The sequence below is a fragment of the Rhineura floridana genome, chromosome 6, assembly GCF_030035675.1.
Source record: "Rhineura floridana isolate rRhiFlo1 chromosome 6, rRhiFlo1.hap2, whole genome shotgun sequence".
In the NCBI taxonomy this organism is placed as follows: Eukaryota; Metazoa; Chordata; class Lepidosauria; order Squamata; family Rhineuridae; genus Rhineura; species Rhineura floridana.
The window spans coordinates 15937531-15962405 of record NC_084485.1 but is presented as its reverse complement, the minus strand read 5'-3'; the positions used below and the strand labels follow the sequence as shown (position 1 = coordinate 15962405).

Sequence of the window (24875 nt, the reverse complement as noted above, 5' to 3'; positions counted from 1 at the left end):
AATGTGTTTGCGAGAAACAAATTATTGGCTTCACGGAATTCAATAAGTCTTTCTTCTGCTTCATTTTTGTCTCCTAAGCCCTATTTCCCCACAGTTCCTAGTTCTTCTCTGTTCCCTATTTTTGCATTCCAGTCCCCCATGATTATCATCACATCTTGTTTTGGTGTGTGATCAATTTCTTCCTGTACTTCTGTGTAAAATCTCTCCAATTCCTCTTCTTCTGCGTTTGCCATTGGAGCATAGACTTGGATGATGATTTTGTTAATAGGTTTCCCATTTAATCTCATTGATATCCCTCGCTCATACCAGAGCTTGGAAAAGTTACTTTTTTGAACTACAGCTCCCATCAGCCCCAGCAGCATGGCCACTGGATTGGGCTGATGGGAGTTGTAGTTCAAAAAAGTAACTTTTCCAAGCTCTGCTCATACCTTGCGTTGTAGCTCCTAATTGCTTTTGCTACATCACTTTTCACTATTAAAACAACCCCATTTCTTCTTAATTTCTCATTTCCTGCATAAAATATTTTGTAGTTGCCTGATTGAAAATGTCCCATTCCCGTCCATTTCAATTCACTCACGCCAAGTAGTGTAATGTTGATACGTTCCATTTCCTGCTTGACAATTTCTAACTTTCCCTGGTTCATGCTTCTCATATTCCATGTTCCCATTTGTGTGCGTCATACAATTCCAGACTCTCCTTTCACATCTGTGCGCATCAGCCTCTGGGCTTCCTTTTGGCTTTGATCCAGTTGCGTCATTCGTCACAGCGCTACTCGTACTTGTCCTTTGTTCTTCCCCAATAGCTTGGTGAGTGCCTTCTGATCTGGGGGTCTCATCTTCCAGCACTATCTCGTGTTTCATTTTGGATACTCAGTTCATAGGGTTTTAATGGTAAGAGATATTCATAAGTGGTTTACCATTGCCTTCCTCTAAGTTTGGATGCATCTTAGTCTGGTGTCTCAGCTTTGACCATTCCGCCTTGGGTGCCCCTGCTAGGAGTGTAGCCTCTTGGTCTAGACTCCTGACAGCATTGCTCTCAGCTTCTTCAACACTCTCAAACCCCCTCACCACGTTAAGGTCTGCATCCTAGAGAGGGTACGTATGGATATTATATTTGAAAGCCACGTGGAAGCTATTTTGGCATGTAAGCAGTATATAAATTAATAAATAATAATAATAGCTTTCACTAATGAAGGCCAAACTATTAGAGATACAGGCAGAGCAATCCAAACTTTCCACTGCCACCACCAAGGTTCTGCAGAACAGCAGAGCCCTCGCTGCATCAAAAGTCTGGTTACTCATGGTGTCAGTGTCAGAAGGTTGTGTGTAGGCAGATTGTGCCCAGATCGAGCCCAATGCTGGCCAACACCAGCTGTAAAAGTGGCTTGCAAAACAGCAACGCCTTGTTTGGGGGTTTTCTGCTGGACTCAACTGGTGGAGATACCACTGGCAGGCCTTCTGTCTGCCTTCATGTTTAGCAGCTGAAGGGTGACCAGCTGAGCCAGCCAAAGTGTGCAGAGAAATGCATTTCCTCAGTCCAACACCCTCTCCCAGCCTGGCATAAGGGGGGGTTGCATTTCAGCCTAAATTGGCAAAATTATATCATTTAACTGACCAAATTAAGTTGGTGTAGAAGTATAATTGTATTAAAGATTAATTTATTGGACTTGATTGAATTGTTAGTACTCATCTCTACTCCTAGTCTTCCAGCAAACTGCTTATTTATTTATTTATTGCATTTGTATACAGCCCCATAGCCAAAGCTCTCTGGGCGGTTTACAACAATTAAAAACATTAAAGACAAATATACAAATTTAAAAACACATTTTTAAAAAGCAGTTTAAAAACACAGCAATTTAAAAACACATGTTTATGCATTGATATGGATTTTCCTTGAATCTCCTTACTTCTGTTTTGAATCCAGTGTCTGATTTGTCACAACTGCTTCCAGTAGCAGAGTATTATACCGCTCAGTTGAGTGATCTGGAAAAATAAATCACTTTTTTTTGTTCATTAAAAAAACCTGCTATTTAAATAGTGAATAATTGATCCATGTTGGCTTGCTTTAATCTGTGTAATATCTAGCAAAATAAGCCTTGGTCTGCATTTCAGATTCTTAGTGTTTCCTGTAATACATATTACAATAAAAATAAGAAGCCTCAGATGCCTAATAAAGGTGTGGGAAGTTCGGTTGTCACTTAAGACAGGAAACAATCGTTATGAAAGTAGTGAGAATGGAAATATGATCAGAAACTAATTAAAAAACCAATACAAATTATTTTTAAAGATAAACTCAATGCTAGATTGTTTAAAAATCTAATTTGGGGGCATGATTAATGATGATAAAAGGTTTTTCTGTATTATCTGTAGTGAAATGCAAATAACTGGCATGCTACTCAAATGCAGAACAGAGAACAGTAACATCTTATGTATCAGAGGCCGCTAGAGTACTATTTTCCCTTCATTTTCTGTTTGACTTAATTTGCGAGGGAGTTGCAAAATCCCAAGATTGAATTAGATTAGGCCTCACCAGTACCACCGCTAAAAGCGCCCACAACAAAGCCATGCTAATGCAGCACATACACAATAACATCCACTGGGACATGGATGGAAAATACCAACAACAATGATGACACCCAGTGACACAGGCTTTGGTCTCCATGGCAATGCATATACCACCTGCATCACCTGAAGCAACCCAGGATGTCACATGAAGAAAACCTGTATGCATACCTGAGGCAGCAGACACCACATAAAAGAAAATGGGAGCATTTACAAGCACACATACTTATTATTGATTATTATGGCAATCACAGACAGGAGGGCAAAAGCAGTGTTCAGGCCTATAGATACTCAGGTGCTGTTTGTTTCTGATTATGCTTTCCTTGAGAAGCAGAACCTTTGAAAGCATTTCCACAAACATCTGCTAGACCCATCTGTTATATCATTAACACCTCATGATCATCAGTATCAAGGATCCCTGAAAGACCTAACAGGATCGTCAGAAATTCCATTACTCATCTCCAGATGTAGATCATAAACTCAGTCACAGGTAGTATCTCTGTACCATGCCTGGGCTAGCACAAGTTTTAAAAATATAGCTAACCTGGTCCTACCATTAGATTGGGTGAGGTAACCCACTTCAGGGGCCTCCAACTAGAATGGTTTTAAAGGATTAGACAACTTCATGAAGGATAAGGCTACAGAATGTCTATACTGTATTCCACATTCACTGTTGAAGGCAGTGAATACCGGATGCTGGGAATCAGGTGGGGCAAGCGCTGTTCTGCTCAGATTCTGCTTGCAGGCTTCCCATGGGCATCTGGCTGGCCACTGTAAAGTTGGACTTGGGCCTTTGGCCTGATCCAGCAGGCTGTTCTTATTTATTTATTTAGATTTATATCCCACCCTTCCTCCCAGTAGGAGCCCATGTTCCTGTGTAGTTGCCAGTGTCAACATTTTATTTCCTGAGAGGACCACTCCTATTTGAAGATTCACAGGAACAGTTTGAAGGGATGCATCAACTATTCCAGGCACCAATAGTTCCAGCTTGCCTTGGCTGGTTTTTACCAGTTAATGTAACCATAGGTCCAACAGTAAGCAACTAGCCATATAAACGAAACGTGGCAGAGCTTTAATTCCTCTGAGTTCTGTAGCCAAACAAAGGACAAGTCATGCATAATATGAGCTATTTTTTGTCTGCGCATAAGTGACAATTCACCACAGTGAACGGAACTTATCAGAGTCAATACCCTGCACTAGATCTTTTTTCCATATGTCACATCACACAGATGCTGGTATGATGGAAGAAAAAGCTTTCTTTTGTTTTCACCACCACCTCAGGGGTGAGGAACCTGTGGCCCATCAGACCATGTTGGACTCCATCTCCTATCAGCCCCAGCCAGCACGGCCAATTGTCAAGGATGCTGGGAGCTGTAGTCCATCCATGTCTGGAGTGCCACAGGTTCCCCATCTCTGTGTTAAATCGTCCTTTTAAAAAGGAGCATGCTACAGTTTGCTATCTTTGGTGGAAGTCAACTGCCACTCACACTTATCTATTCCATGTAAATCCAAGGAACGTATGACAATACCTGTAGCCACTATGTCAAGTGACCAAATTATCCTCCCATTCCACCTACTCTAAATGCTGAATTTATTTCATATTCTATCTCTATGTAAAATGAAGTATTTGCAATAAAAAAGAAAAATGTTGGAGAATAAGATGTTAATGTTTCAATGAAAATATAGGATGGTGGAACCCCAGAGATAAGAGAGGTAACCTATAATTCTTTAGTATAACAGAACCACCTGACTAGCCATACCAACTGACAGAACCCCTTTCACTCAGTGGGCTGGCTCTATTATCTGGCAAATTTGGATGTAGTGAAATGTCTTCACATGGCACATAGTTTAAACTGTGAGATTCTCTACTGCAAGATGTAGTAATGGCCACAACTTGGATGGGTTCAAAACTGTGTGTGTGTGTGTGAGAGAGAGAGAGAGAGAGAGAGAGAGAGTAAGTAAGTGTAAGGCTACCCATGATGGCTATGTACTGCCAGTTGCCTGGAATGACAAATAAGGAGATTAGACAAGCTCATGGAGGATAAGGCCATCAATAGCTACTAACCCTGATGGCTATGTTCTCTGCCACTGTTGTGGAGGCAGTATGCCTCTGAAAAGCAGTTACAGGAAACTGCTTGAAGGCTTCAGATGAGCATCTGGTTGGCTACTGTGAGAAAACCGGCAACGATTGGATGGTGGTTGGGCTTGCTCCACTCCTAAAAGAGATTAGAGCACCAAGGGTAATGTGGATTAACCTGGCTTCCAAGTGAGAGTGTTATTGCAGTTCTCAAACACATATCCAGTTTGATCACTGGGCATTTCGTGATTTTGTTATTTTACATTGTTTTGATTGATGTATTTATTGGGCTTTTATTCAGTATTTTTGTTCTATAGAAATAGCCTGTTCACTACTTTAGAGCTTTGGGTCAAAACGCGGCATACAAACCAACCATAACAAACAGATGCTGCTCTTCTCCAGCAGGACTCTTATCTTCACAAGCAAAGACAGCGTATTTTTTATTTATTTATTTATTTATTATTGTATTTTTAGTGTCAAAGATGAAGGGCGAGAGCTGGTGGTTATTTTCGCCTCCGGTTCTGAACATGGCTGCCCTTGGCACGCTATGAGCCTTGACGTGGGCAAGAGGGCACCCTTTGCCACTCCTCCTCAGGCAGCCAAATCATTTGGGCCGACCCTCTGAAGCCCTTCATTTAAAACGGTAAACAACTACATTCCTGAAGGGCGGCTGACGTCGAAGTTTATTTCTCAAGTCAAAACAACTGAAGGACACTCACGGGCTTTTTGTTTGTGTGTGTTTGTGGCAGCAGCTGAGCGAGCTGACAGGCCGGGCCGGGCATCACGTGATGCCTGCCCTCCGCCAAGTCGGCCCCACCTATCGCCCTCCCTCCTTCCTCCCTCCTCCCTCCTCCTCTCCTTTCCCTCACCCTGACCTTCCCCGCCCCCATCGTCCCACTTCCCTCGCGAAGAGTCGTCTGGAGCGCGCAGTGCCAAGTGCGCTTGCGTGGCTCCGCCCTTTACTCGCTACCCCCCCTCTCTTCCCCCTCCCATTCTTTCCACACTCTCCTCCATTCTACTCCGTATCTCTCTCTTCTTCTCCCACCCTCCTCCGTCCAGCCGGCCACCCACCCGTCTGCGCGATCACGCACGCACGCCCCCCAATCGTCGTCTGCTTTTGGCCCTATAAAAGGAGCGGCCGGCGGGGTTTTTCTTTCTTAGTCCGCTGTAGAGGCGGGTGGTTGGAAGTGGCTTAGGGGCGGTAGATAGAGGGCGGGGAGAGAGCGAGCGAGCTGCGGTAAAACAATAACGACGGCGGCTCCGCGGTGCCAGCTCACTCAACCCTGGCTTCAGGGCCTTGACTAGCCAGCCAGCCACCGAGCGCGTAGTAGCTGCTGTTGCTGCTACGACGACGTCGTCTGGAGTCAGGCTCAACCTGGTTGCCGCCTCCTCTCAGAGTCACTGAGACTCGTTGCGGGCTTCTCTGTCTCACGCCGCCCCAGCAAGCCCACCGAGCGGCCCACCAGCCCGGCGACGCCATGAGCTCGGGGACTCCGTACATCGGGAGCAAGATCAGCCTCATCTCCAAGGCGCAGATCCGCTACGAAGGAATCCTTTACACCATCGACACCGACAACTCCACCGTCGCGCTAGCCAAAGGTAGGAGCCGCCCACTACCAACATGGGGCGGGCAGTGGGGGGCAGTGGGGGCGGGCGGCGGCGGCCGGTTTGGTGGTGTGTGTGAGAAAGAGGGCCGCCTCTCTTTCCTCTCTCCCCCCCATCTACTCGCTGGGGGTGGCTGTGGGGTGTGTGTGGGGGAGATCCAAAAAGGGCGTTTGGGGCTTCCACTTGCTCTCGTTTTTTCCCCATACGGTTGGGCGACGGGGAGGGGGGGGGAGAAAAGCGGGTGCCGACGGCGAAGAAGAAAAGTCGCGGCATCTCAAGTTCCTGTCTTTTCTTTCTTCCTTTCTCAGACCTTTTCTTTCTTTTCATTTGTTCTGGAGGTGGGGGGATGGGAGGCAGCGGTTTTTATGTTGGTCTCTGGGTGGGGAGGGAGGGAGGTGAGCTTTAAAGGGGGCGGGTGTGGCTCAGTAGTCCGCCTAGTTGACTCATTTTCTCCAGCAAATTTATGAAATGTATATATTTTTTGCGAAGAAAGCCCAGAAAATATGGCTTCTCGTAGATGGGGTTGCAGTTGTTGCTGTTTCTCTTAAAAGTGAGGTTGAGGGGCCTGGTGGGACGCTGGCAGAGGAGGGGCGGGGAGGTTGGCGGAAGGTAGGCAGGGAGATGGGGATAAAAGGTCCAGCCTCCTTCCCAAACAGTCGGTCTTGCTGCATTCGCCCATCCCCGAGTCTCCCCACGGAGAGTCTGCAAGGGGGTTGCTTGCAGCACTCCTTTTGAGAGGGTTGGGGAGGCCCTGTGGTGCTGAAGGAAAGAAGAATGTAGACTTCGGTTTTATATCCTTTTAGTGGGGAAGATTACAAACTGTAAGCCAGACATCACAGGTGGACGTTTTGGGTAAAGGAGGAGGGTGCCTTGCTCACGTGGGCAGTGCGGCTTTGTAGACGGAAAGAGAGACTGTCTGTCTACATCTTTTGCAGGCTCTGGGCCTAATTTGTGCATAGGTAGGGAAAAGGTCTCTCTGCATACTTCATGCTATGAGACTAAGAAATAAGATCTCTTGCACCTATAAAATCTGCCTTTAGCTGCTGGGATACTGCAGAGATGTTGTGGCTCCTTACAACGCAATTTCTGCCTCTTGCTGTTTCTGAGAGAAGAATAGGAGACCTCCGTTCCACTTGGCTTCCCTTGTCTCTCCTCAGACCAGATTTAGGGGCCGGAAGCGGGGAGAGGGTGTGAACGTTCTGTTGCACAAGGAGAAATCCGTGGCAGAACAGAACATTCACATTATCGCTAGGTTGCCTGCAACCCCAAGTCTGTCTGAGTGTGTGCTTTGAGAATAGATGGTCCTTGCACCTTCATCTCATCCACTTTTGTCTCTGGACCTTCAGTTTCTCTGTGCTGCTATAGCTTGCCAGTTCTCAAAACTGAATAGCTGAGAGTAGCAATGAGAATGTCTAGCCTTCTTGCACTTCATTCTTTTAAAATGCTGGGAATATAAGGGCACCACTTTTCATCTGAGACTTTTTACTTGGGATGAGAGAGGTGTGGTTCAGACTTGCTTTCTCACCTCAGCTAGGCAAGTGTTTCCCCTTCAGGGTGTCCCTATATTCCTGAAGCCTGCATACTCAGAGGCTTTAATATCATAGGCCTTGATCATAGTGACAGTGTCGTAGATTCCTGCAGCTGGTGTGTGATTTCATGGGCTGCTTTGCCCTCTCCTCTTCCCTAGTTTTCATTGCTTCTTTTCCATTTCCCCCAGCTTTGGAAGCTGTAAATAGGGAAGATAAACTGTAGGTTGTTGCAGGTGCTCTGAACACTTGATGGCATGGGCCTTTAGTTAATGGGTCATGCCTTGGGGGTGGCTCCTGCTTCACTTCTTTTCTGTGTTGGCTTGTACATATTTTTCTAGAGGGAGGAGAAGGCAGTTGTGCCTTCTTGCAGGTGGGAGGTCCCGATCTTAAAGGTTGGAGACAACTTCTCTTATAGCAAGGCTTCTTAAAAGCTTTTGTCGCACAAAAGGAATATCTGTACTCATTCTGTTTTACATGGAGGCTTCACTCCTTTATTTGTTTTGTTCATCTCACTTCAAACATCTGTAAAGGAAACGGGCTTATCAGTTTCTTGCATCTGTTCAGTTGAGCTTGGAGTATCTTTGTGGCCAATGCAAGGCTGTTTAGATCTTTCATAAAAGGCATGTTATTCTCTGTACTGATAGACTGTAATGTAGTAGTTAGAGCCAAGTTTGTATGTATCTGACAGGATATCACTGGAGGTATTTGGAGTGGGGCTGCTTGTTGTACCTGGACTCTGCTGAGATGGATTAGTTGTAGCCTGACTGCAAATTGTCCATGTTGAGGAAAGAACAAAGCAGAACTTGTAGACAGGCAGAACTGCTTCTGTACTGTTATGGCCTGCCCATTCATGAGTCAGCTCCTGATGTATGGCTGTGTGGTGCCAGAGCTGAAGAAGAGAGCTTGACAAACCCTGAATGGGAAGTACTGCAGCGTTTAGGGTTTAATTGCTGGCGACCTAGTTGTACTGAGGTGGGAGGAGCTGCACAGATGCTTCATCCTAGTTCGTTTTCCCACCAGCTTCTTCATTTAATCCCTTAATTAAGGAAATGTGGCAGATCAGATACTAGTCTTAATTTTTTTTTGTTAAGGAATCCCCTAAGAGCCTTCAAAAATATTAAAAAGCCCAGCAGACAAGAAACGAGTATTTTGGGAGGGGAAAACAAACTTTTGGGGCAGCCTATGATACATAGCCCTGCTCTGCTTGATCCAGAAGGGAGATTACATCTGCAGCAGCCAGCCATTGTTCTCTTGTATGGCTTTGTATGCTGCTTGGCTTGCATACCTTGTAGGGTAGGCAGTTGGAATGCAGCCCCACCTCCTTGCTAGCTTGTAAAGGTCCTTCGTCCTGTGTTCTTGCGCTGATCTTGCCTCTTGCAATTAAAGTGTGATTAGAGAGTTGATTCTGCTTTGTTCTTAGATTTGATGTGTACTAATTTCTGAGCGCATTTAGCTAAATTTCAGTATCTGCCTCCTCTCTTCCCCCCCCCAATTTCCTAATTTAGGTTTACCTTATGTTCATTGTAAAGGGCAACTAGCTGAAGTAGAATCCTGGTCCCTCAACTCTGGATACCAAAATCAACACTTTTCTGAAGTAGTAAAACTTCAATTGGCAGTATACTTACCTGTGTAGATGAAACACAAGAGCAAGAAGCTGTGTTTTAAACCTGAATTTGGGCTATATTTTCTCAGTTTCTTCTTGGCTTTATTTTAAGCCATTTATTAGTCCTCATTGGTGTAAAGAAACCTTACATCACATGTAGTGTCTGGCTTCGGTTGGTGACTCATTTCTTACAGGGTCAGATTTTGAATACTGCATGGAATTGAAGGGCCAGTAATTTGGATCCACCTGAATATTCTTCTACAGAAACAGAGACAAAGGACACTTTAAGCTCTTGCTCTATCATAAGGGCTTTGCCCTTTACACACTGCCAAAAGACTAGACAAATGGAAACGAGCAAGTGAGGTGCTTAAGGGAAGAACTCTGTCAAGTCCTCTTGCAATTTACACTGGACTAGGGAGCTATAGCCCTTTCCCTTTTATCTGCAAAAAGAAGTTCAAGTGCTTAATGGGGGAGAGGCAGGCTGGATTTAGGTTCCCCTTCCTGGGCCATCAATTGCCTGCTCTTAATTCTTACATAGCAGGACCACAGTTGTGGTAATGGTAGCATGCTCACTTTTTATGTAGAAGGCCCCAGTTCAGTCCCTGGTGTATCTAGATAAAAGCATCAGGCAACAAATGATGGGGGAAATCTGTCTTGAGTCACTGTCAATCTGCTGCCAGAGTAGGCAACAGTGGGCTAAACAAGTAGTCTGATCTGGTAAAAGGCAGTTTGCCATGTTCCTTGGGAGTCTTATCTCCTGTGTAACTTTTGTATTGCATTTTGAGCAAACATGCTCAAACTTTTTATTGTGATCACATGTGGCTTTTGCACCACCAAAAGGTCATCTCATTACCTATTGCAGATATTCCATAATAGTGTTGGTGACCATCCCCCTTCTGTTTTTTTTAAAAAAACCATAATGCATAATACATAAAAATTCCTCCATAATGCTACCAGCTTGGGGTCAAGAAATCTTGACTGGCCTTGCTAATCAGCCAAAACATGTTTCTTTGAATAACTGCCCACCCCAGCCCCCTGAGGTGAGTCTTCTGGCATAAATGCTGAACTAAGACCCAACACTAGTGAGCCTATGCTCTCCTCCACAGCTGAGAAGAGGATTAGGAGCTTGCCCCTGTTGCACTAAGCCTCAAACTCAAAAAGCAGCAAGTAGTCTTGGGTCTTTCCAAGTGAATTTTGAGGCTCAGCACAGCATCAGGAAGGGTCCCTGTCATTTTCCTGTGCTTCTGAAGAAAATGTGGCATTCCAAGGAGTCCTTGTGCTGCTTCAGGCACAGAAGAAGGGTGGGAACTCATGATTTTGTGCTGTCTTGCCAGGACAAACTTACTAGCCAGTGGCAAGCTGGCGTGCAGATATGGATCCCTGCCACCAGCTTACTCCCTTTAATAAACTAATTTCAAGCTTACAGAAATGTAACCTTTCTTGACCTATACATATGGTAACGGAGTAATTTCATACCCTGAATGTGCTGTTGGTATTTATTATCCTTATTTCAGTATTAAAATACCTGTGGCAGCTGGCAAAGCATTTGCACCATTTTATGTTCTTCTCTTACCATTTCTCTAAAGAGCTCAGAACTAATCTAGTCTGTCTGGAACTCCATCCATGACCCCTTCTATGCTAATAAAGGGCGTTGATTTCATTTAGCTCCTCCACAACCCTTTTCGTGCATATATTTGGGAAGCTTGAAAAGGAGGCATATCTTCTGTCCATATTAGGGCGGTTTGGGTATTTTAACTGGTCCAAAAAAGATGTGAACCTAATTCTGATGGTGGAGCTCTTCTTGTGGCCCAGCACAGCTACCTCTTGCTTTTTTGTGTTTCTTCTGATGGAGCCTGTGGGAGAGTCCTCGCTGCTCGTACTGTGCTGCCCAGATCACCAGCAGACAAGGAAAACACATTTCTTCCATTTCTGGGGCTCTGGTATCTACTGAGCAAGTTGTTATCCCCTCTGCCTGCTATCTGCAGCTAAGGGCACAAGAAACCAAGATCTTGCTGTTTGCAGAAGAAGGGGGTCTTTATCAGTAGGATGGAGGTTCTGCCTACTCAGTGGGAATTATTGGCTTTGCACGTAGTTTTAGATCATGTTGATATAGGAGTATCATGAATATGTAAATAGAGCTCTGACGGCCTTAATCCCATTTGCAGCATCATAGATAAACAGGAAGCCTGACAATGAATGGCTGCCTCAAAAACAGCACAACTATCTGGAGAATGACCTGCTGCATTTCTCCATTTGAGTCCAGCATAAATGCAATTGATCAGTAAAAGGGAGACCTGCACTGTTAAAATACTCTTTTCTGTGTGTAAAATATTGGTCTGGTGCACAAATGTCCTGCAACAACCCTCTAGCGTGTTCAAAGGTTGCAGCCCTTTGGGTTGAGAACTACTGTTCTAGAGTAACTAGTGATGTGCTTTCTATTGGTTGGTTGAGAGACTTTTTAATTATTGCCTTTTTCAACCATTGTGATAACTTTTTTGTCACTTGGTGGTCTTACTAACTCAACTGTCGAGATGGCGAGCTTTGATTTAAGGGGAAAAGGAGGGGATGGTTGTCTTTTAGGGCTTGGCTAACTTCCTGGTTTTTCCAGACTTCTCCCTGCCTCTTAACGGAGCTCCCTTTAACCTTGTCTTATGGTTCCACTGTTGCGGTTCAAATTAACAAGGGACACAAATCCTGTGATCTTTGAAGTATGGACAGAATTTGAGACTGCTCAACTGCTGAACTAGGCTTGCATAAACAAAGAATATACAGCAGGAATGGGGAATCTGTGGCCCTCCAGAAATTGTTGGACCACACCTTTCATCATTCCTGACCATTAGATACACCGGCTGGAGGTGATGGGAGTACAGTCACATCTAGATGGCTGCATGATCTCTGTCTTTGATCTAGAACCTAGACCAGCGTTTCCCATCTAGTGGGCTACCAGATGTTGTTGGACCACAATTCCCATCTTTCCTGACCATTGGCAATGCTGGCTGAGGCTGATGGGAGTTGTGGTCCAACAACACCTGGTGGCCCACTAGTTGGGAAAGGCTGACCTAGACAAATGTTACTGTTGCTGATATTAAAAATAGTGTTTTTATCTCCCTTCAGTTAGTATTTCCAAGTGATTTATATTAAAGATTTTTTTAAAAAACATAATGATTTAATAATGATAAAATGATTTTATCAAAATAAAAAAAGGCATAAAATATCCTGGGGAGCCCTGGGGAAATTAGTCTGCCTGGTTCCAACAAGATACTGATATTCACGCATGGCAAGCCTCCCGGGGAGAGAGTTGCTTAAGCAAGTCACCAGAACAAATAAGGCCCTCTCGCCTGGCCACAACCTGTATCATCTGAGGTGGTGGAGGTGTTTGGAGAAGTAATTTGGAGAAGTGGGGGTATTGGAGAAATAAAGGGTATGTATTCTTTCATTACTCTGCTTTTCCTGTTTTCTGTAATAATAAGTTTTGCTGAACAACAGCCAGTTTGTAGTCTTGCCTTACAAGGATGCAGTGTAATTAGAGGGGAGACAGGAGATGGTCTTCAACATCAGTCAACACAAGTCCAACAGCTGCCTGCATTGTATTTGCTGAAGGGACAAGAGCCTGGTCCTTGCCACTTGGCCCAGTTAGGATGCAGCAGCCAAGGTCTGATCAAATGTCCCAGCTCATCAGTCCTCAGAATTGTGATTGTAATTCAAACAGACTAGGGAAGACCCTTTATCAAATCGGGCCACTTTCATAAAGGCAATATAAAATGGCCTGTAGACCTGAATATTAACATAGAGCTTTTCTTTAAATGCTCAAAGTGCGCTCCTTTGGAACCGAAGATCGTCCCACAGACCGTCCTGCCCCTCCAAGGGAGGAAGTTTATGAATATATCATCTTCCGAGGGAGTGACATCAAAGATATCACTGTGTGTGAGCCTCCAAAAGCACAGCATAATCTTCCCCAGGATCCCGCTATTGTCCAAGTAAGTGATTTTGTCTGAAATTCTAGGATTGACTTCATGCATAATTGTAAGCTTGGCCCACTTTGTGTATATTTGGGGATTTATATCAAAATGGAAGTGACTTGATAGGGATAAGTTCACTTGGGCTTAGTAGATTAATTCTAACCCAGCAAGAACAAAGGGGGACTTTTATTGTTCAGTCATTTAACATTTAAACAAACTTGGGTTTTTATATATGTAACTAGAATCAGGGGTCTAATAAGCCCACTTGCCAACAACAAGCACCCCTTGGCCTCTGACAAATGACCCTTTTCCACACATCTAGCACAAAGATCCCACTGGCCTTTTGAAGAGGGTGGTGATTGCAATGCCTCATGCAGAAGCTCAGAAAGAGAGAGAATCAACCCTAGTGATTTTACTCTGTTTTTAAATATGTTTTATAATTGTATGCGCAATACACACTTGCTTGTATTTTAAATATTGTGGTTTTATCGTGTTGTACACCGCCCTGGGAGCTGTTAGCTATAGGGCGGTTTAGAAATGCAAATAAATAAATAAATAAATAATAGTGGGGAGGGATTTGTGTAGCCCACAGGCTTAGATTGACTGTTGAGCCAAGGCAAATTTTATGGTCCCTTATTAGAATAGTTTAATTTTTATCTGACTAGCGGTGTGGAGAACCATTGATGAATGAATCACCTTGTTTCTATCCCCTGGTTACATAGAATCAAGTGGCAACAAGACAAGAGACAGTCTCTTACATGGCAGTTCCTTGTGTACATTGTTTAGACCCAAATAATGAATCTTTAAATATTCTTCTGCCTAGCTGCCTGTAATAGGTTTGCTATCCTAGACCTAAGGCTGGTTGGCCAGATGTCCAGACTTCTTCACCAATTGCCCTTAAACACATGTTGTGTATATGAAAAGGCAGGCGTGAACTCCATTGCAACTGACATCAGAAATGGTGATATAAACCAGTAAGAGAACATTTGAATGTACTTGAACAAAGGAATTCTAATGTAGTGTTAAGCAGCTTCATGCTGGATTACAGTTCATCAGGAAGTTCACTTTTGTTCATTTAGGTGTGAATAAAGACAAGTATTAAGTCAGGATTGCCAGGAAGAAGATTATTGCCTGTCACCTCTCTTGTATGCAAAATTAGCATGGTGATCCTTGCATCTAGCTCTAATTGAATTATCACTGCTGGAACTTCTTGCATTTCATTTCCCTCTGACTTTACTGCCTTGAGTCCACCCACATTGTGTGCACCTGCAACTGAAGTGGAACTCTTCTTCATGAAATCTTACTATGCCATAACAACATTGGCTAGGGTTTAAGGTGTAACAAGATATATATATTTTTTCCTACAACAGGCTAGCATGGCTGCCCCTCTGTACGTCGTTACGTAGATTCCAGTTAGGCTGTTCCCCTATATTAAGAGCGTTATCTCGCTTGCTGAAAAAGGTGTAATAGTGTACCAGTCAATGCTGATTTTTGTCAATCTAAGCGTCAAGTTGTGGAGTAAACTGGCTTTGTTTGTTGGCATCCTGTGCAGTGTAGTTGTTAACCTACAGTGACCTGTACTATATTGCAGTCGTGAGGCTAAACATTTTGAATGTCATAAAACAACCCTGCTTGCATTGAATATGCTTGTATTCCCTGGCCCTATTGATTTTGCAACTTTTTGCTTTATAAGCATAACTTTATAATGTTCTCTCATTATTCCAGTCTTCTCTGAGCTCTGCTTCAGCGTCCTCCTTTCAGCCACACGTGCCTTACAGTCCATTCAGGGGCATGCCACCCTACAGCCAGCTTGCTGCCAGCTCTTTAATTAGCCAGCAGTATGCCGCTTCCCTTGGTTTAGGTGAGTAATAAAAGGCCGAGTTCTCACTGAGGTGGTAAGCCTGTCTGGGCTGTACGACTCCAGACTGCAGGTGGGGGCGCAATTTTCAGCATGGAGGGAACTTCTGTATTGAATGGGGAGAGAAGGGGCCTGGCCAATTCTTGTGAATGTTTTGGTTTTTTCTTCCAATGGGGAGGCTTTCCATCATGTGAACCCCCACCTACAGTGCCAAGTGGCAGCTTAGACACAGGTTTACCACCTCCCATGAGGGCCAAGCTGAACTCATACACTGGGCATTCCTCAAATACTAAAAGCTTGGCTTCACAGCAGCCAACATCTTAACAGATTTAAGCTTGATTTCTTTGTTTTAGCTGCTGACTGGATATAAGCTAATTATGAACTGAGTCTTGTAGGAATAATCCACCTTGAGAAGTGCTGCTCAGGGTGTGGTGCAGCAGACAGATCAAAGATTGGGTGCTAATAAACGTGTGATTCCACAGCTCTAAAATGAGGGTAATGGTGTGATCGGATTACAGTGAGCGAGAAGAACTATGCAGAGTTTTTGCATATATTAGGAATGCTCAACAATCATTTTTCAGTAGTTAAATGAAAAGCAGTTAAGCTGGAAATGTAACCATCCATTGAAAAATGGGGAGGATGTATTCAAGGCAATGTGTTTGGATGTTTGCTTCTGTTTTAGTTTTTTTATTAGCAATGTAAACATTATTAAATTATTAAAATGTTTTGCTGGGCTGATGCCTAAGCTGTCCAATGCAGAGTGTTCTTCTAGTACCAAAATCTGTCTTGCTTTCTGGTCAAATTCTCCCCAGTCTCAAAGCTATAAAAACACTCAGATCTTGAGTTACCTATCTTTCCCAAGTCATCTGGATAACACTACTGCCTTGTGGCTTATTGGTATCCCTCTTTGCTTTGTCTTCTCCCTCCTGTCTTTCTTTTTAGAGAAATTGGTAAGCCCTCCAGCATCAGCAGCTGCTTCCAGTCCTAGCACTTCTTCGTCTCCTCAGCCAGTTTCAGAGCCTGACTTGTCATCAGAGCCACACCTGCTGTCTTCTAAGGGTAACAGCAGCTTGAGGATCCCAAGTATTTGGAAGAATTGCATGGTGTTTTCAAAACCATTTTGTCTTTTAACCCCCCCCCTTGCTCCTGAACAGAGTTAACATCAGCAAAGATTACTGCAGTAGGCTTTCTGAAAATCTTGGTGCATTTCCTTCTGCTCCAGGTAGTTGATCGGTGGATGAATAGAGTTCTGGACAGTAATTTAACATTGAGGCAAAACTAGGTAGAGGGAAGGAAGCTATAGCGTAGAAGAAATCCAGCAAAATGTGGGGACCAGAAAGCAAGGAGAATGGACAGTGAGCACTAGTGGGTTCAGAAACCCTCACTGAAGGCTCCACCATGGAGCTTCCAGAAGACTTGCCTGTACAACTCTGATGATTAGAAACCATATCACAAATTGAAGATCAAGGAACCAAATCCTGTAAGCCTAGAATACTGATAGGACACGCATGACACCAAACTACTGTACAAAGAAACATCTTGTTTGTGGCTGACTGGCTGGCTTTGGAAAAGAGCTAGTCTGGTTTTATTGTGGTCTCGTAAAAATGCATCTCCCAGATAAATCCAGTATATCCTATATGCGTTCACGGTGAAAAACAAATTGAGATGCTGCTTCTGAACTGTTGTCCTGTCTTAGAATCTGCTGCAAACATCTGAGGCCAAGGTTCCACAGTAGGAGATAAGAAGTGCCCGCAGGGAAGGAAGGAATACTCAGTACAGCATGAAGAGATTTCTACTCAAATTTTTACAGTAGTGTTTGCTTGTGAGGGCTGTGGTGCATTCTAGGCTTTGTGTGGCTGCTATGCATGTGTGTGACTGCTATACTGTTTTCTTGCATGTGTCTGACTGCAGCTGTGCCTTGTCTGTCCAGCTTGAGGACATTATTAATGCCTGCTAGACAGGTTGCATTACCTTTGCATGAATACCTGGTTGTTTTAGAGCAGAAGTCTAAGGTTAAGCAAACGTTGCTTCTGTGGCTGCAAATCTTATCAAAATCACTTTTCTACATTAAGGATTCTGGGAAAGCTTGCTGGATGGCTTGAGACTAATGCTAGAAGGCTTCTGAGTATCTTGCAACATATACTCAGGGGGACAATGAGTTCTAAAAGGTTGATTGCAATGTTTCCACATGCAAGAGATAAGCGGCCGTTGGCTCCAGCGAATTCTTTCCTCTGGTGCTTCTTGAGCTTGGTTTTTAAGGGCTTTTCACTTAAAATAAAGTACACTTTGCCCCTTGGCGGCTTTACCAAGAGGTAGCTGAAGTATGCAAGCCCACAGTGCTGCTGTAGCAAATCTGAGTTTTTGGTTTAGATCTACATTCATAATAATAACTTTGCCACCTTACATCAAGACCAAGCTTCATGATGACGTGATTATTATGACAATATGCAATAGCTGCTTACTGTGTTAACTGGCCCCAAAATGTCATTGTAGCACAAAGCCGAACTTTCACAAGGCACAGTGGCACAACCTTTAATCTCAACACTGAAAGGCAGGAGGGTGAGGATCTTAAGGTCATGCATTGAGTTGTCAACAAAAAAAGAATTCTGCACTCTACTATGGAAAAAAGCATGCTTGCATATTTCCCTGATTCTCCTTCAAGAATGAAAGCTTTCAAAAGAAATTGTGTTCTTTGACAAGAACTCTGGTTTCCACTGTCTTTCTATAAGATTTTCCCACTGTTAACAGAGGTTTAAGTGTTGAGACGGAATAATAGGCAGAGATTAGTCCCAGTTGAGTGACAAAGCCATGCCATGTACTGAAAGCTTTGTCTGTATGAGAGCAAGGGATCCAAATCCACTAGATGATGAACTAAATCATGTGGATATGTAGAAGGCAAACAGCTGTGTTATTGCATGTAATTTAAATTGGATGGACAATCATGGTTTACACCAAGGGTAGGAAATTTGGACCCAGGGACCAAATCTGGCCCTCCAGGCCGTTATTTGCCCTCGGGTCTCTTGCCCAGGCCTCATTGCTCGCTGATCCTGCTCCATATCCTCAAGTGTTTTTGTCTGGCTAGATATAATGTGTCCTTGAACTCTGATAATTCTTATTGCTTACCTGGATGCAGGAGAGAGGGGTGTGTTGAGTATGTGTAGAAACTAGCTGACTGTACAGAGGTCAAATTTACATTCATTGCTCTGCCCACTTTTGCCTCAGGCTTTGGAAGTCACTGGTATGGGGGCCCTGGAAGGGAACGAAAAAGATTCCCCACCCCTGGTTTATACCAAGACATCCCAATAAGTCTTCTGTAAGAATCCAGATGATCCTTAGTACCTTCACGGAACTGCAACTCCCAAGAATGTGGAGATGATTGATGTTTGTGGTTGCATTCTGAATTGGAGCCCCGACATGGGTGCATGGAATGATGGGCTGCACTAATAGTCTTGAGTGATGTACTCTAAGCCAGAGGTTCCCAGACTGTGGTCCATGAGCTTCTTTCAGGTGGTCTGTGGTGTGTCTGTGGATTTGTTGTTGAAGGTGGGATGGCACATCCACGGCATTACATTTTCTCAATGATTTTCACTTGTATTTTTATTGCTCTTTTTCTTGTGTTTGATTACATTACAGCTTGAGTTGTACGGAATGCAAATTGTCATATAATAAAAGACAATATATATGACATAAAAGAAGCAGTAAAAGTACAAGGGAAAATCATACAGCATTTGCACAGTGCATTACACTTGCTACAACAGGCAGGAAAATCCTCAAGTGTTCCAAAAAGACTCAGTCATTTTCATGTGGCCTATGGGAAAACAAAGTTTGGGAACCGCTGCTCTAAGCTAAACATATGCTTAGGATTCTGTCCGGACCCCTTGTTCAACCTGAACTGAAGGCTTTTCGATGTTCGGTGAGACTTTCCAACATTAATTTTAAAGCTTGCTAATAGTATTTAGACTTTTCAATATGCAATTAATCTCCTTTCTTCCGCTGGAGTGAAACGAAACCTGCTCTCTGCTGAACCTGTCCTCAAACGCAGAAAAAGCCCTCTTCAGGAGAATTTTCTGTTCTGTTTCTTATGGCAGGATGGGGGAGCTATGTCCAGGCAGAACCACCGTGCTGCATTCTGACAATTCCTTGGTTTCCCCACAGGTGCTGCTTTTCCGTCAGTTCATTCAGTGCGCAAAAGTCCTATGGTGGAGCAAGCTGTTCAGACTGGTCCTATTGACAACTTGAATCCCAAAAAAGCTCCTCCGATCAAAGTCATTCCAGTGGTCCAGCGCAACACCCGTCATATTCCACAAAGCAACAAGACAAGTGGTATAGAAATACTTCCTTTCAGAAATATGTAAACATTCTTAAATCTGGTTCTGAAGTCCGCTTCAGCCAACATCTGCTGTTACCTTTCAGCATGTTGATTTATATTGTTGAGTGAACAGACTTTCCTATTTTGCCTTAGATACAGTTGTGTCAACACCTGTACAAGCGCAAGGGCAAGTGAATGATGAGAATAGAAGGCCCCAAAGGAGGAGATCAGGTATGTTACCTGACTAGATTCTCCAAACTGAACTTCCTTCCTGTGCATTACTTCTGTAGGTGTAGCATCGGGCAGAAGAACATGGATCAATGGACTGCTAGTCCTAGATAAGTTGAGGACTAGAACAAAATGACGTCCGATAATGTTATGTCTAGAAATGAAAGCACATGGATAACTATGGAAGTACATCAATCCGCAAGGCCCTGAAATCTGTGTAGTTAACATGGTCTAAGTGACCAAAATAATAGGAAGCTGTCAGAAATTTTCAAAATCCAAGTTGAAATTACTTAAGTGAGTTACAAATCAATTATTACGCCTCGATATAGCTACTCTGACTTCCAGTTACTTGAAAATTTCTTGGATAATTTTTTTTTTAAATAACCTAGTGAGAGATGTGGGACAGCTATAGTATAGGGCTTGTAATAATAGCAATTCAGCAATAAAAGTTCTCTGGTGGTGGTTAACAATTTTAACTGGGAAGGGGCCTGTATCTTCAAATTCTTGAAGGTTGTGCATGTATAACTTCAAATCATGGGGGTTGTATTAAATGTAGCACTAAGGAGTTCGTTCTATCAGCACAAGCATTTCTACTTTCCCAATGGAACAATTTCTCCTCCCCCCAACACCACATGCTGTTCTGGAGATTCTCCTGACCCCCTCCCCCTGAGCAGATCTCGGGAGGGGTGGGGGGAGTCCTTTTGCACTAGTGGGAATCTTTGTGCAGCTTCTGCTAGTACACGTTACTTGAGTATAGCCCTGGGTATCTTGGTGCTGCACGCCAGTATTATATCCATAGGCATTAATATACCAAGAAATGGCCAGAGCAGCAAGGTTGCTCAGACTACCTCTGCGGTAGAATTGAGATGATAGGTGTGGCATTGCTACATTGCCACATACAAGGAACTTGATTTGTCCAGAGCTAGGTAAACTCAAGTTAGAAGATGATACCTCTTCTTCCTTCCAGGAAATAGGAGAACCAGAAATCGTTCCAGAGGGCAGAATCGACCAACTGCTGTGAAAGAAAATACAATAAAATTTGAAGGCGACTTTGACTTTGAAAGTGCAAATGCGCAATTCAACCGAGAAGAGCTGGATAAAGAATTCAAGAAAAAACTTAACTTTAAAGGTTTGTAGCTTCACTAACGTGTTTTGTGATCCAGATGCCAGTTTCTCCTGAAGTAAAGGGAAGCATCTAGTTGACCACCTGGCTTGTTTGTGACACATACAAACTGCTATTTTTCTCTTTTCTGCTCAGATGAGAAAGTTGAGGCAGGAGAAGAAAAGGGGGAGCCTGCTGTGGCTGCCGAGAACTGTGATGGCAATGCAGATGAAGATCTCCTAGGACCTAACTGCTATTATGACAAATCAAAGTCTTTCTTTGACAACATCTCATCAGAACTGAAATCCAGGTAAATAACTCCTGGATCTCGGCCTTGATGCTTCCATTTGTAGCTTTGTTAGCTTTCAAGCCATAGTCATAGTGAGTCCCCAGTTACCATTCATTGGGGCAGCCCCAACCCCAGCCTTCCCTGGGGCTACTTAACACCTTTCTGCCCCAAGGGAAGACAGAAGTGAAGAAGCTGATGTAGAGAGCTGCTCCTATCAGATCCTGAAGTTGACATGATAATTACTTGGTGTTTGTTCTAATATTTTAAAATTGTAAACCATCTTGGGTTTCTTGGCAGAAAAGCAGTGTATAAATGCAAGAAATTGCACTTGGTTTACTATAGTAGTAGTACACACTCAAATTCTACAATAAGGAGATAAACCCTAAATGTGCTGAAAGATGTAATTCATACAAAATACCCCAGATCATGTTGCATTTTTAGTTAAAATTGTCCTGCCTGAGGCAATAAAATTAAAACAATATAAAATTTTAACAAACCTAGGATCATAAAATGCCATGCAATTCAGAAAAAAAGCACAGTTCAAACACTATTGGTAATATAACACTTTGAGCTGTATTGAATGGTATTGCTCAGCTGACAATGCATTTTTCAGCAAAGGAATGGGGAGGGAAGCAAATTTTGGTAATTCACTGTCCCCTTGCACCTTCCCAAATCAGAAGAGGTCTGTGGGGGAACGGGGAATTGCCAAATGCTGATTACCATTAGCTGAGCAATACCATTGTTATAGTTGATGCGATATAGCCTGAATAATATGAATTGTTTACATGTTTCTGAATGACATGGCATGTTTTGGTAATAAATGGTTGAATTAGTATTTGTTTCCAAGGAAGATTTTTTTTCTGTTCAGTTCAAAGGAGTTAGCACAGCAATATGATTTGGAGAGTTAACGCATATTCCAGCACATTGTTGGGTATGCCTCCATTTTTTTCTACAGCGGCCTTCTTAATGTTAATAAAAAGCTATTCATACCGAAGAGTAAATTGGTGCTATGTCCTTAACCTCCTCACTTGCACTTCAGTCAAGGGCATGGATTTGCAAGGCAAACTTGAAGGTGGAAAAACTTGTTTTATGATAGGGAAACTGATCATTTATCCCTTAGTTCAAGGCGTACGACGTGGGCTGAAGAACGGAAACTCAACACAGAGACGTTTGGTGTATCTGGCCGTTTTCTCCGTGGACGTAGTTTTCGGGGGGGATTTCGTGGTGGAAGGGGGTCTGGAGCTGTGCGACGGAGTCAAGCTACTCCCAGAGTGGGCACTGGAAGAGTATAAACCTTGCAGGCAAGCTATGAAATTTAAGTACCTTGGGTTCCAGGTCATGAGTGCTTTGAACATTCTTGTATCAAGAGAATCAAATTGTCTCCTAAGTAAAATGACTTTATCCACCCAAACAGCCAATTAAGCCCCTTGGCGGCAGTGAAACTTGCAAACTGTGTCTGTGTAGCATGTTGTGCATCTCTCGCATGCTCAGAAGTGATTTCTGTGGGGGAGAGAATATGGCTTCTGGCTCATCCCTTGATGATAAGCCAGCGAAGAGATTGTGGGAGCATGATATTAAAGCAGCTGTCTGATGTGTGTGCTGTTGTCCTTTGGGGCATACTTGTGTCCTATCTGCAAAGATCTCAGGATGACATGTGTAGAATTACATTTAATTTTCAGACACTGAGCATTTCGGTATCTTGGATGACTTGAGAACCCACGCCCACCAGAGCGGTAACTAAAGAAACAATTGTCACAAATGTAAAATGTTCATATGCGCTTCTTTCTTTGTCAAGGTTCTCATTGCTATGAAGACGTGTACATAGGAAGAAGGGAACAAACCAGGCTGCTACACTTAAAACATGGGTGAATGGAGTGATACGTTCACGAGCTTAAACTCTGATGGCACTGCTGCTTGTGTGTCAAAGCAGGATTGGAGCACCAGAGTTACTTGGAAAAGGCGTGTGCTCATTAACCACCTCTTCAAGGAGTCTTTTTTTCTTTTTTCTTTTAAGTAGTGCAAGGAACTTGTGCTGCTTCTAGGTTCCAAAGGCTGCTATAGCTGACCACATAGAACACTCGTTCTGTTCTCTGAAGGAGATGAGACAATTCTAAATTATTCAAAAATGAACCAAAGCTCGTTCGAAACCAGCAACTTCTTAATCTGAGGAACAGGGATTCTACTTGTCTTTGTTCTTTCTTTTGATTTTTGTCTTTTCACCCTACACCCTATGGTTCAAGCAAAAGAAATAATCATTTTGATGTCTAGAAGCGAGTTATAGTGCAACAAGTTGTATGTAATGCGGTGATGGGAACTGTTGGTGATCATGTATCTCTAATTCTGGGCTCACCACTTAAATGTATGGTTTCTATCAGGAGCTGTATAATGGGTTTCCTTGGAGTGCTGGTCACCCCTCCAATAGGAACCCTAAGCAACTAAATTAGCCCTGGTGAGTGCCATTCTCCAGCCTCCTCACAATCAGCTGCTGCTCTCCAGCAGTGCAGCAAAGCTTTTTATGTATGGGGAAGGCTGCGGATTATGTGATTATTACTCTTGCAGCAACTCTTAAAGGAGACTGAGATTTTCCCCCTCTGTAACCTAAAGGAAAAGTGTAGCCTTGGTTTCAAGTCCTTCTGTTGAGGAAAGAGCAATATGTGATTTGTATGCTTGGAACATAAGGAGGACATTGAATCCTCAAATGGGGAAGGGAGACTTAAATGGAACTTGAGGAACCAGCATGTTCAATTCCTTCTCAACCTCTGTAAATAGGTCAGGATTTTTTGTTTTTAAAAATAATTTGGGGGGGTTGAAAGGTGGGTATGAAGGGATTATAAGCTCTTGCATGAAAGTGGGTTAAGCCTTTAGTAATAGGCATGTGTCCCTTTTTGTTAGCTATAGGAGTGTTTTGTTGGAAAGGCCTCTAATGGATGCCATTTCTCCTCCCCCACCCCATTTCATGGCTATCCTTTTGAGTTCCTCCCCTATGTCATGCATTCACTTACGTTGTTATAAAAGCTTGGGTTTATTTTGTAGGCCTTTATCACGAAGGATTTCACATCGTGGTGAGGCTGCTGTATGGAGTCATGTAAATTGTAATTATAAATAAACATGGAAATGTTTAATCCTTCTCATTCTGTTGGCTAGCATTTATGACACAATCTTGTTGGATCTCAAGTGAATGGAAACATCCAAGTGACTTCACATACTGGCAAAATGTAATAACCATGGATGAGAGTTGGCTTCATACCAACTACAGATGAAAAGGTTCAGGTGAAAGCAGTTTATCATCCTTTGTGCCAAAGGAATACAGGGCTCTTAATATTTAATCCTACCTACTCGCAACAGGTGAGACAGGATATAACCTTTTAAATACTGAGCTGCGTTAATGAAACTTCCTGACACCTCCATTAGTTGTACTGAATTTGATATTGAGGTTTAGTCCTTCCCCTGGAAGAAAAGTTGGACATGGGATGTGTTGCAAGAACTCAGATAATGCTATGGGTCCCCAGATAGCCTTCAGAACTTTGCCCATAGCTATAACTGTATCCCATGAACCTCTATGTAGTGGTTTTTGCAAGTTGTCCTCTACTTCTGTAACTGTTGCAGGCTAGATTGGTTTATCATGCAAATAGCACTTTGCACTAAAATACTGTAGCATATACCTGCCCATCAGCTGTATTCTCCAACAGTGTTACTGGAGCAGTTCCTTGCTGGTGAGCCTTCCCAAGCTTAATGCTCTGAAATACGTATCAAGT

At 43.3% G+C, this 24875-nt stretch overlaps 1 protein-coding gene across 3 annotated transcripts; it reads left to right on the top strand.

Moving 5' to 3' along the window:
* The first annotated feature begins 5602 nt into the window (after positions 1-5602).
* On the top strand, positions 5603-24247 carry LSM14B (LSM family member 14B). 3 transcript variants are annotated; one of them, XM_061631094.1, is made up of 10 exons: positions 5608-6237; positions 13189-13352; positions 15060-15195; positions 16135-16251; positions 19348-19515; positions 19655-19732; positions 20697-20858; positions 20988-21141; positions 22241-22421; positions 22916-24247. In XM_061631094.1, the coding sequence occupies exons 1-9, from the start codon at positions 6117-6119 to the stop codon at positions 22410-22412; spliced, it is 1272 nt and encodes a 423-aa protein (XP_061487078.1). In that variant the 5' UTR covers positions 5608-6116; the 3' UTR covers positions 22413-22421; positions 22916-24247. The 3 variants fall into 3 exon arrangements, with proteins under 3 accessions (XP_061487079.1, XP_061487078.1, XP_061487080.1); XM_061631095.1 differs by lacking the exon at positions 19655-19732 and having other exon boundaries at positions 5603-6237; XM_061631096.1 differs by lacking the exon at positions 16135-16251 and having other exon boundaries at positions 5613-6237.
* The last annotated feature ends 628 nt before the right edge of the window (positions 24248-24875 follow it).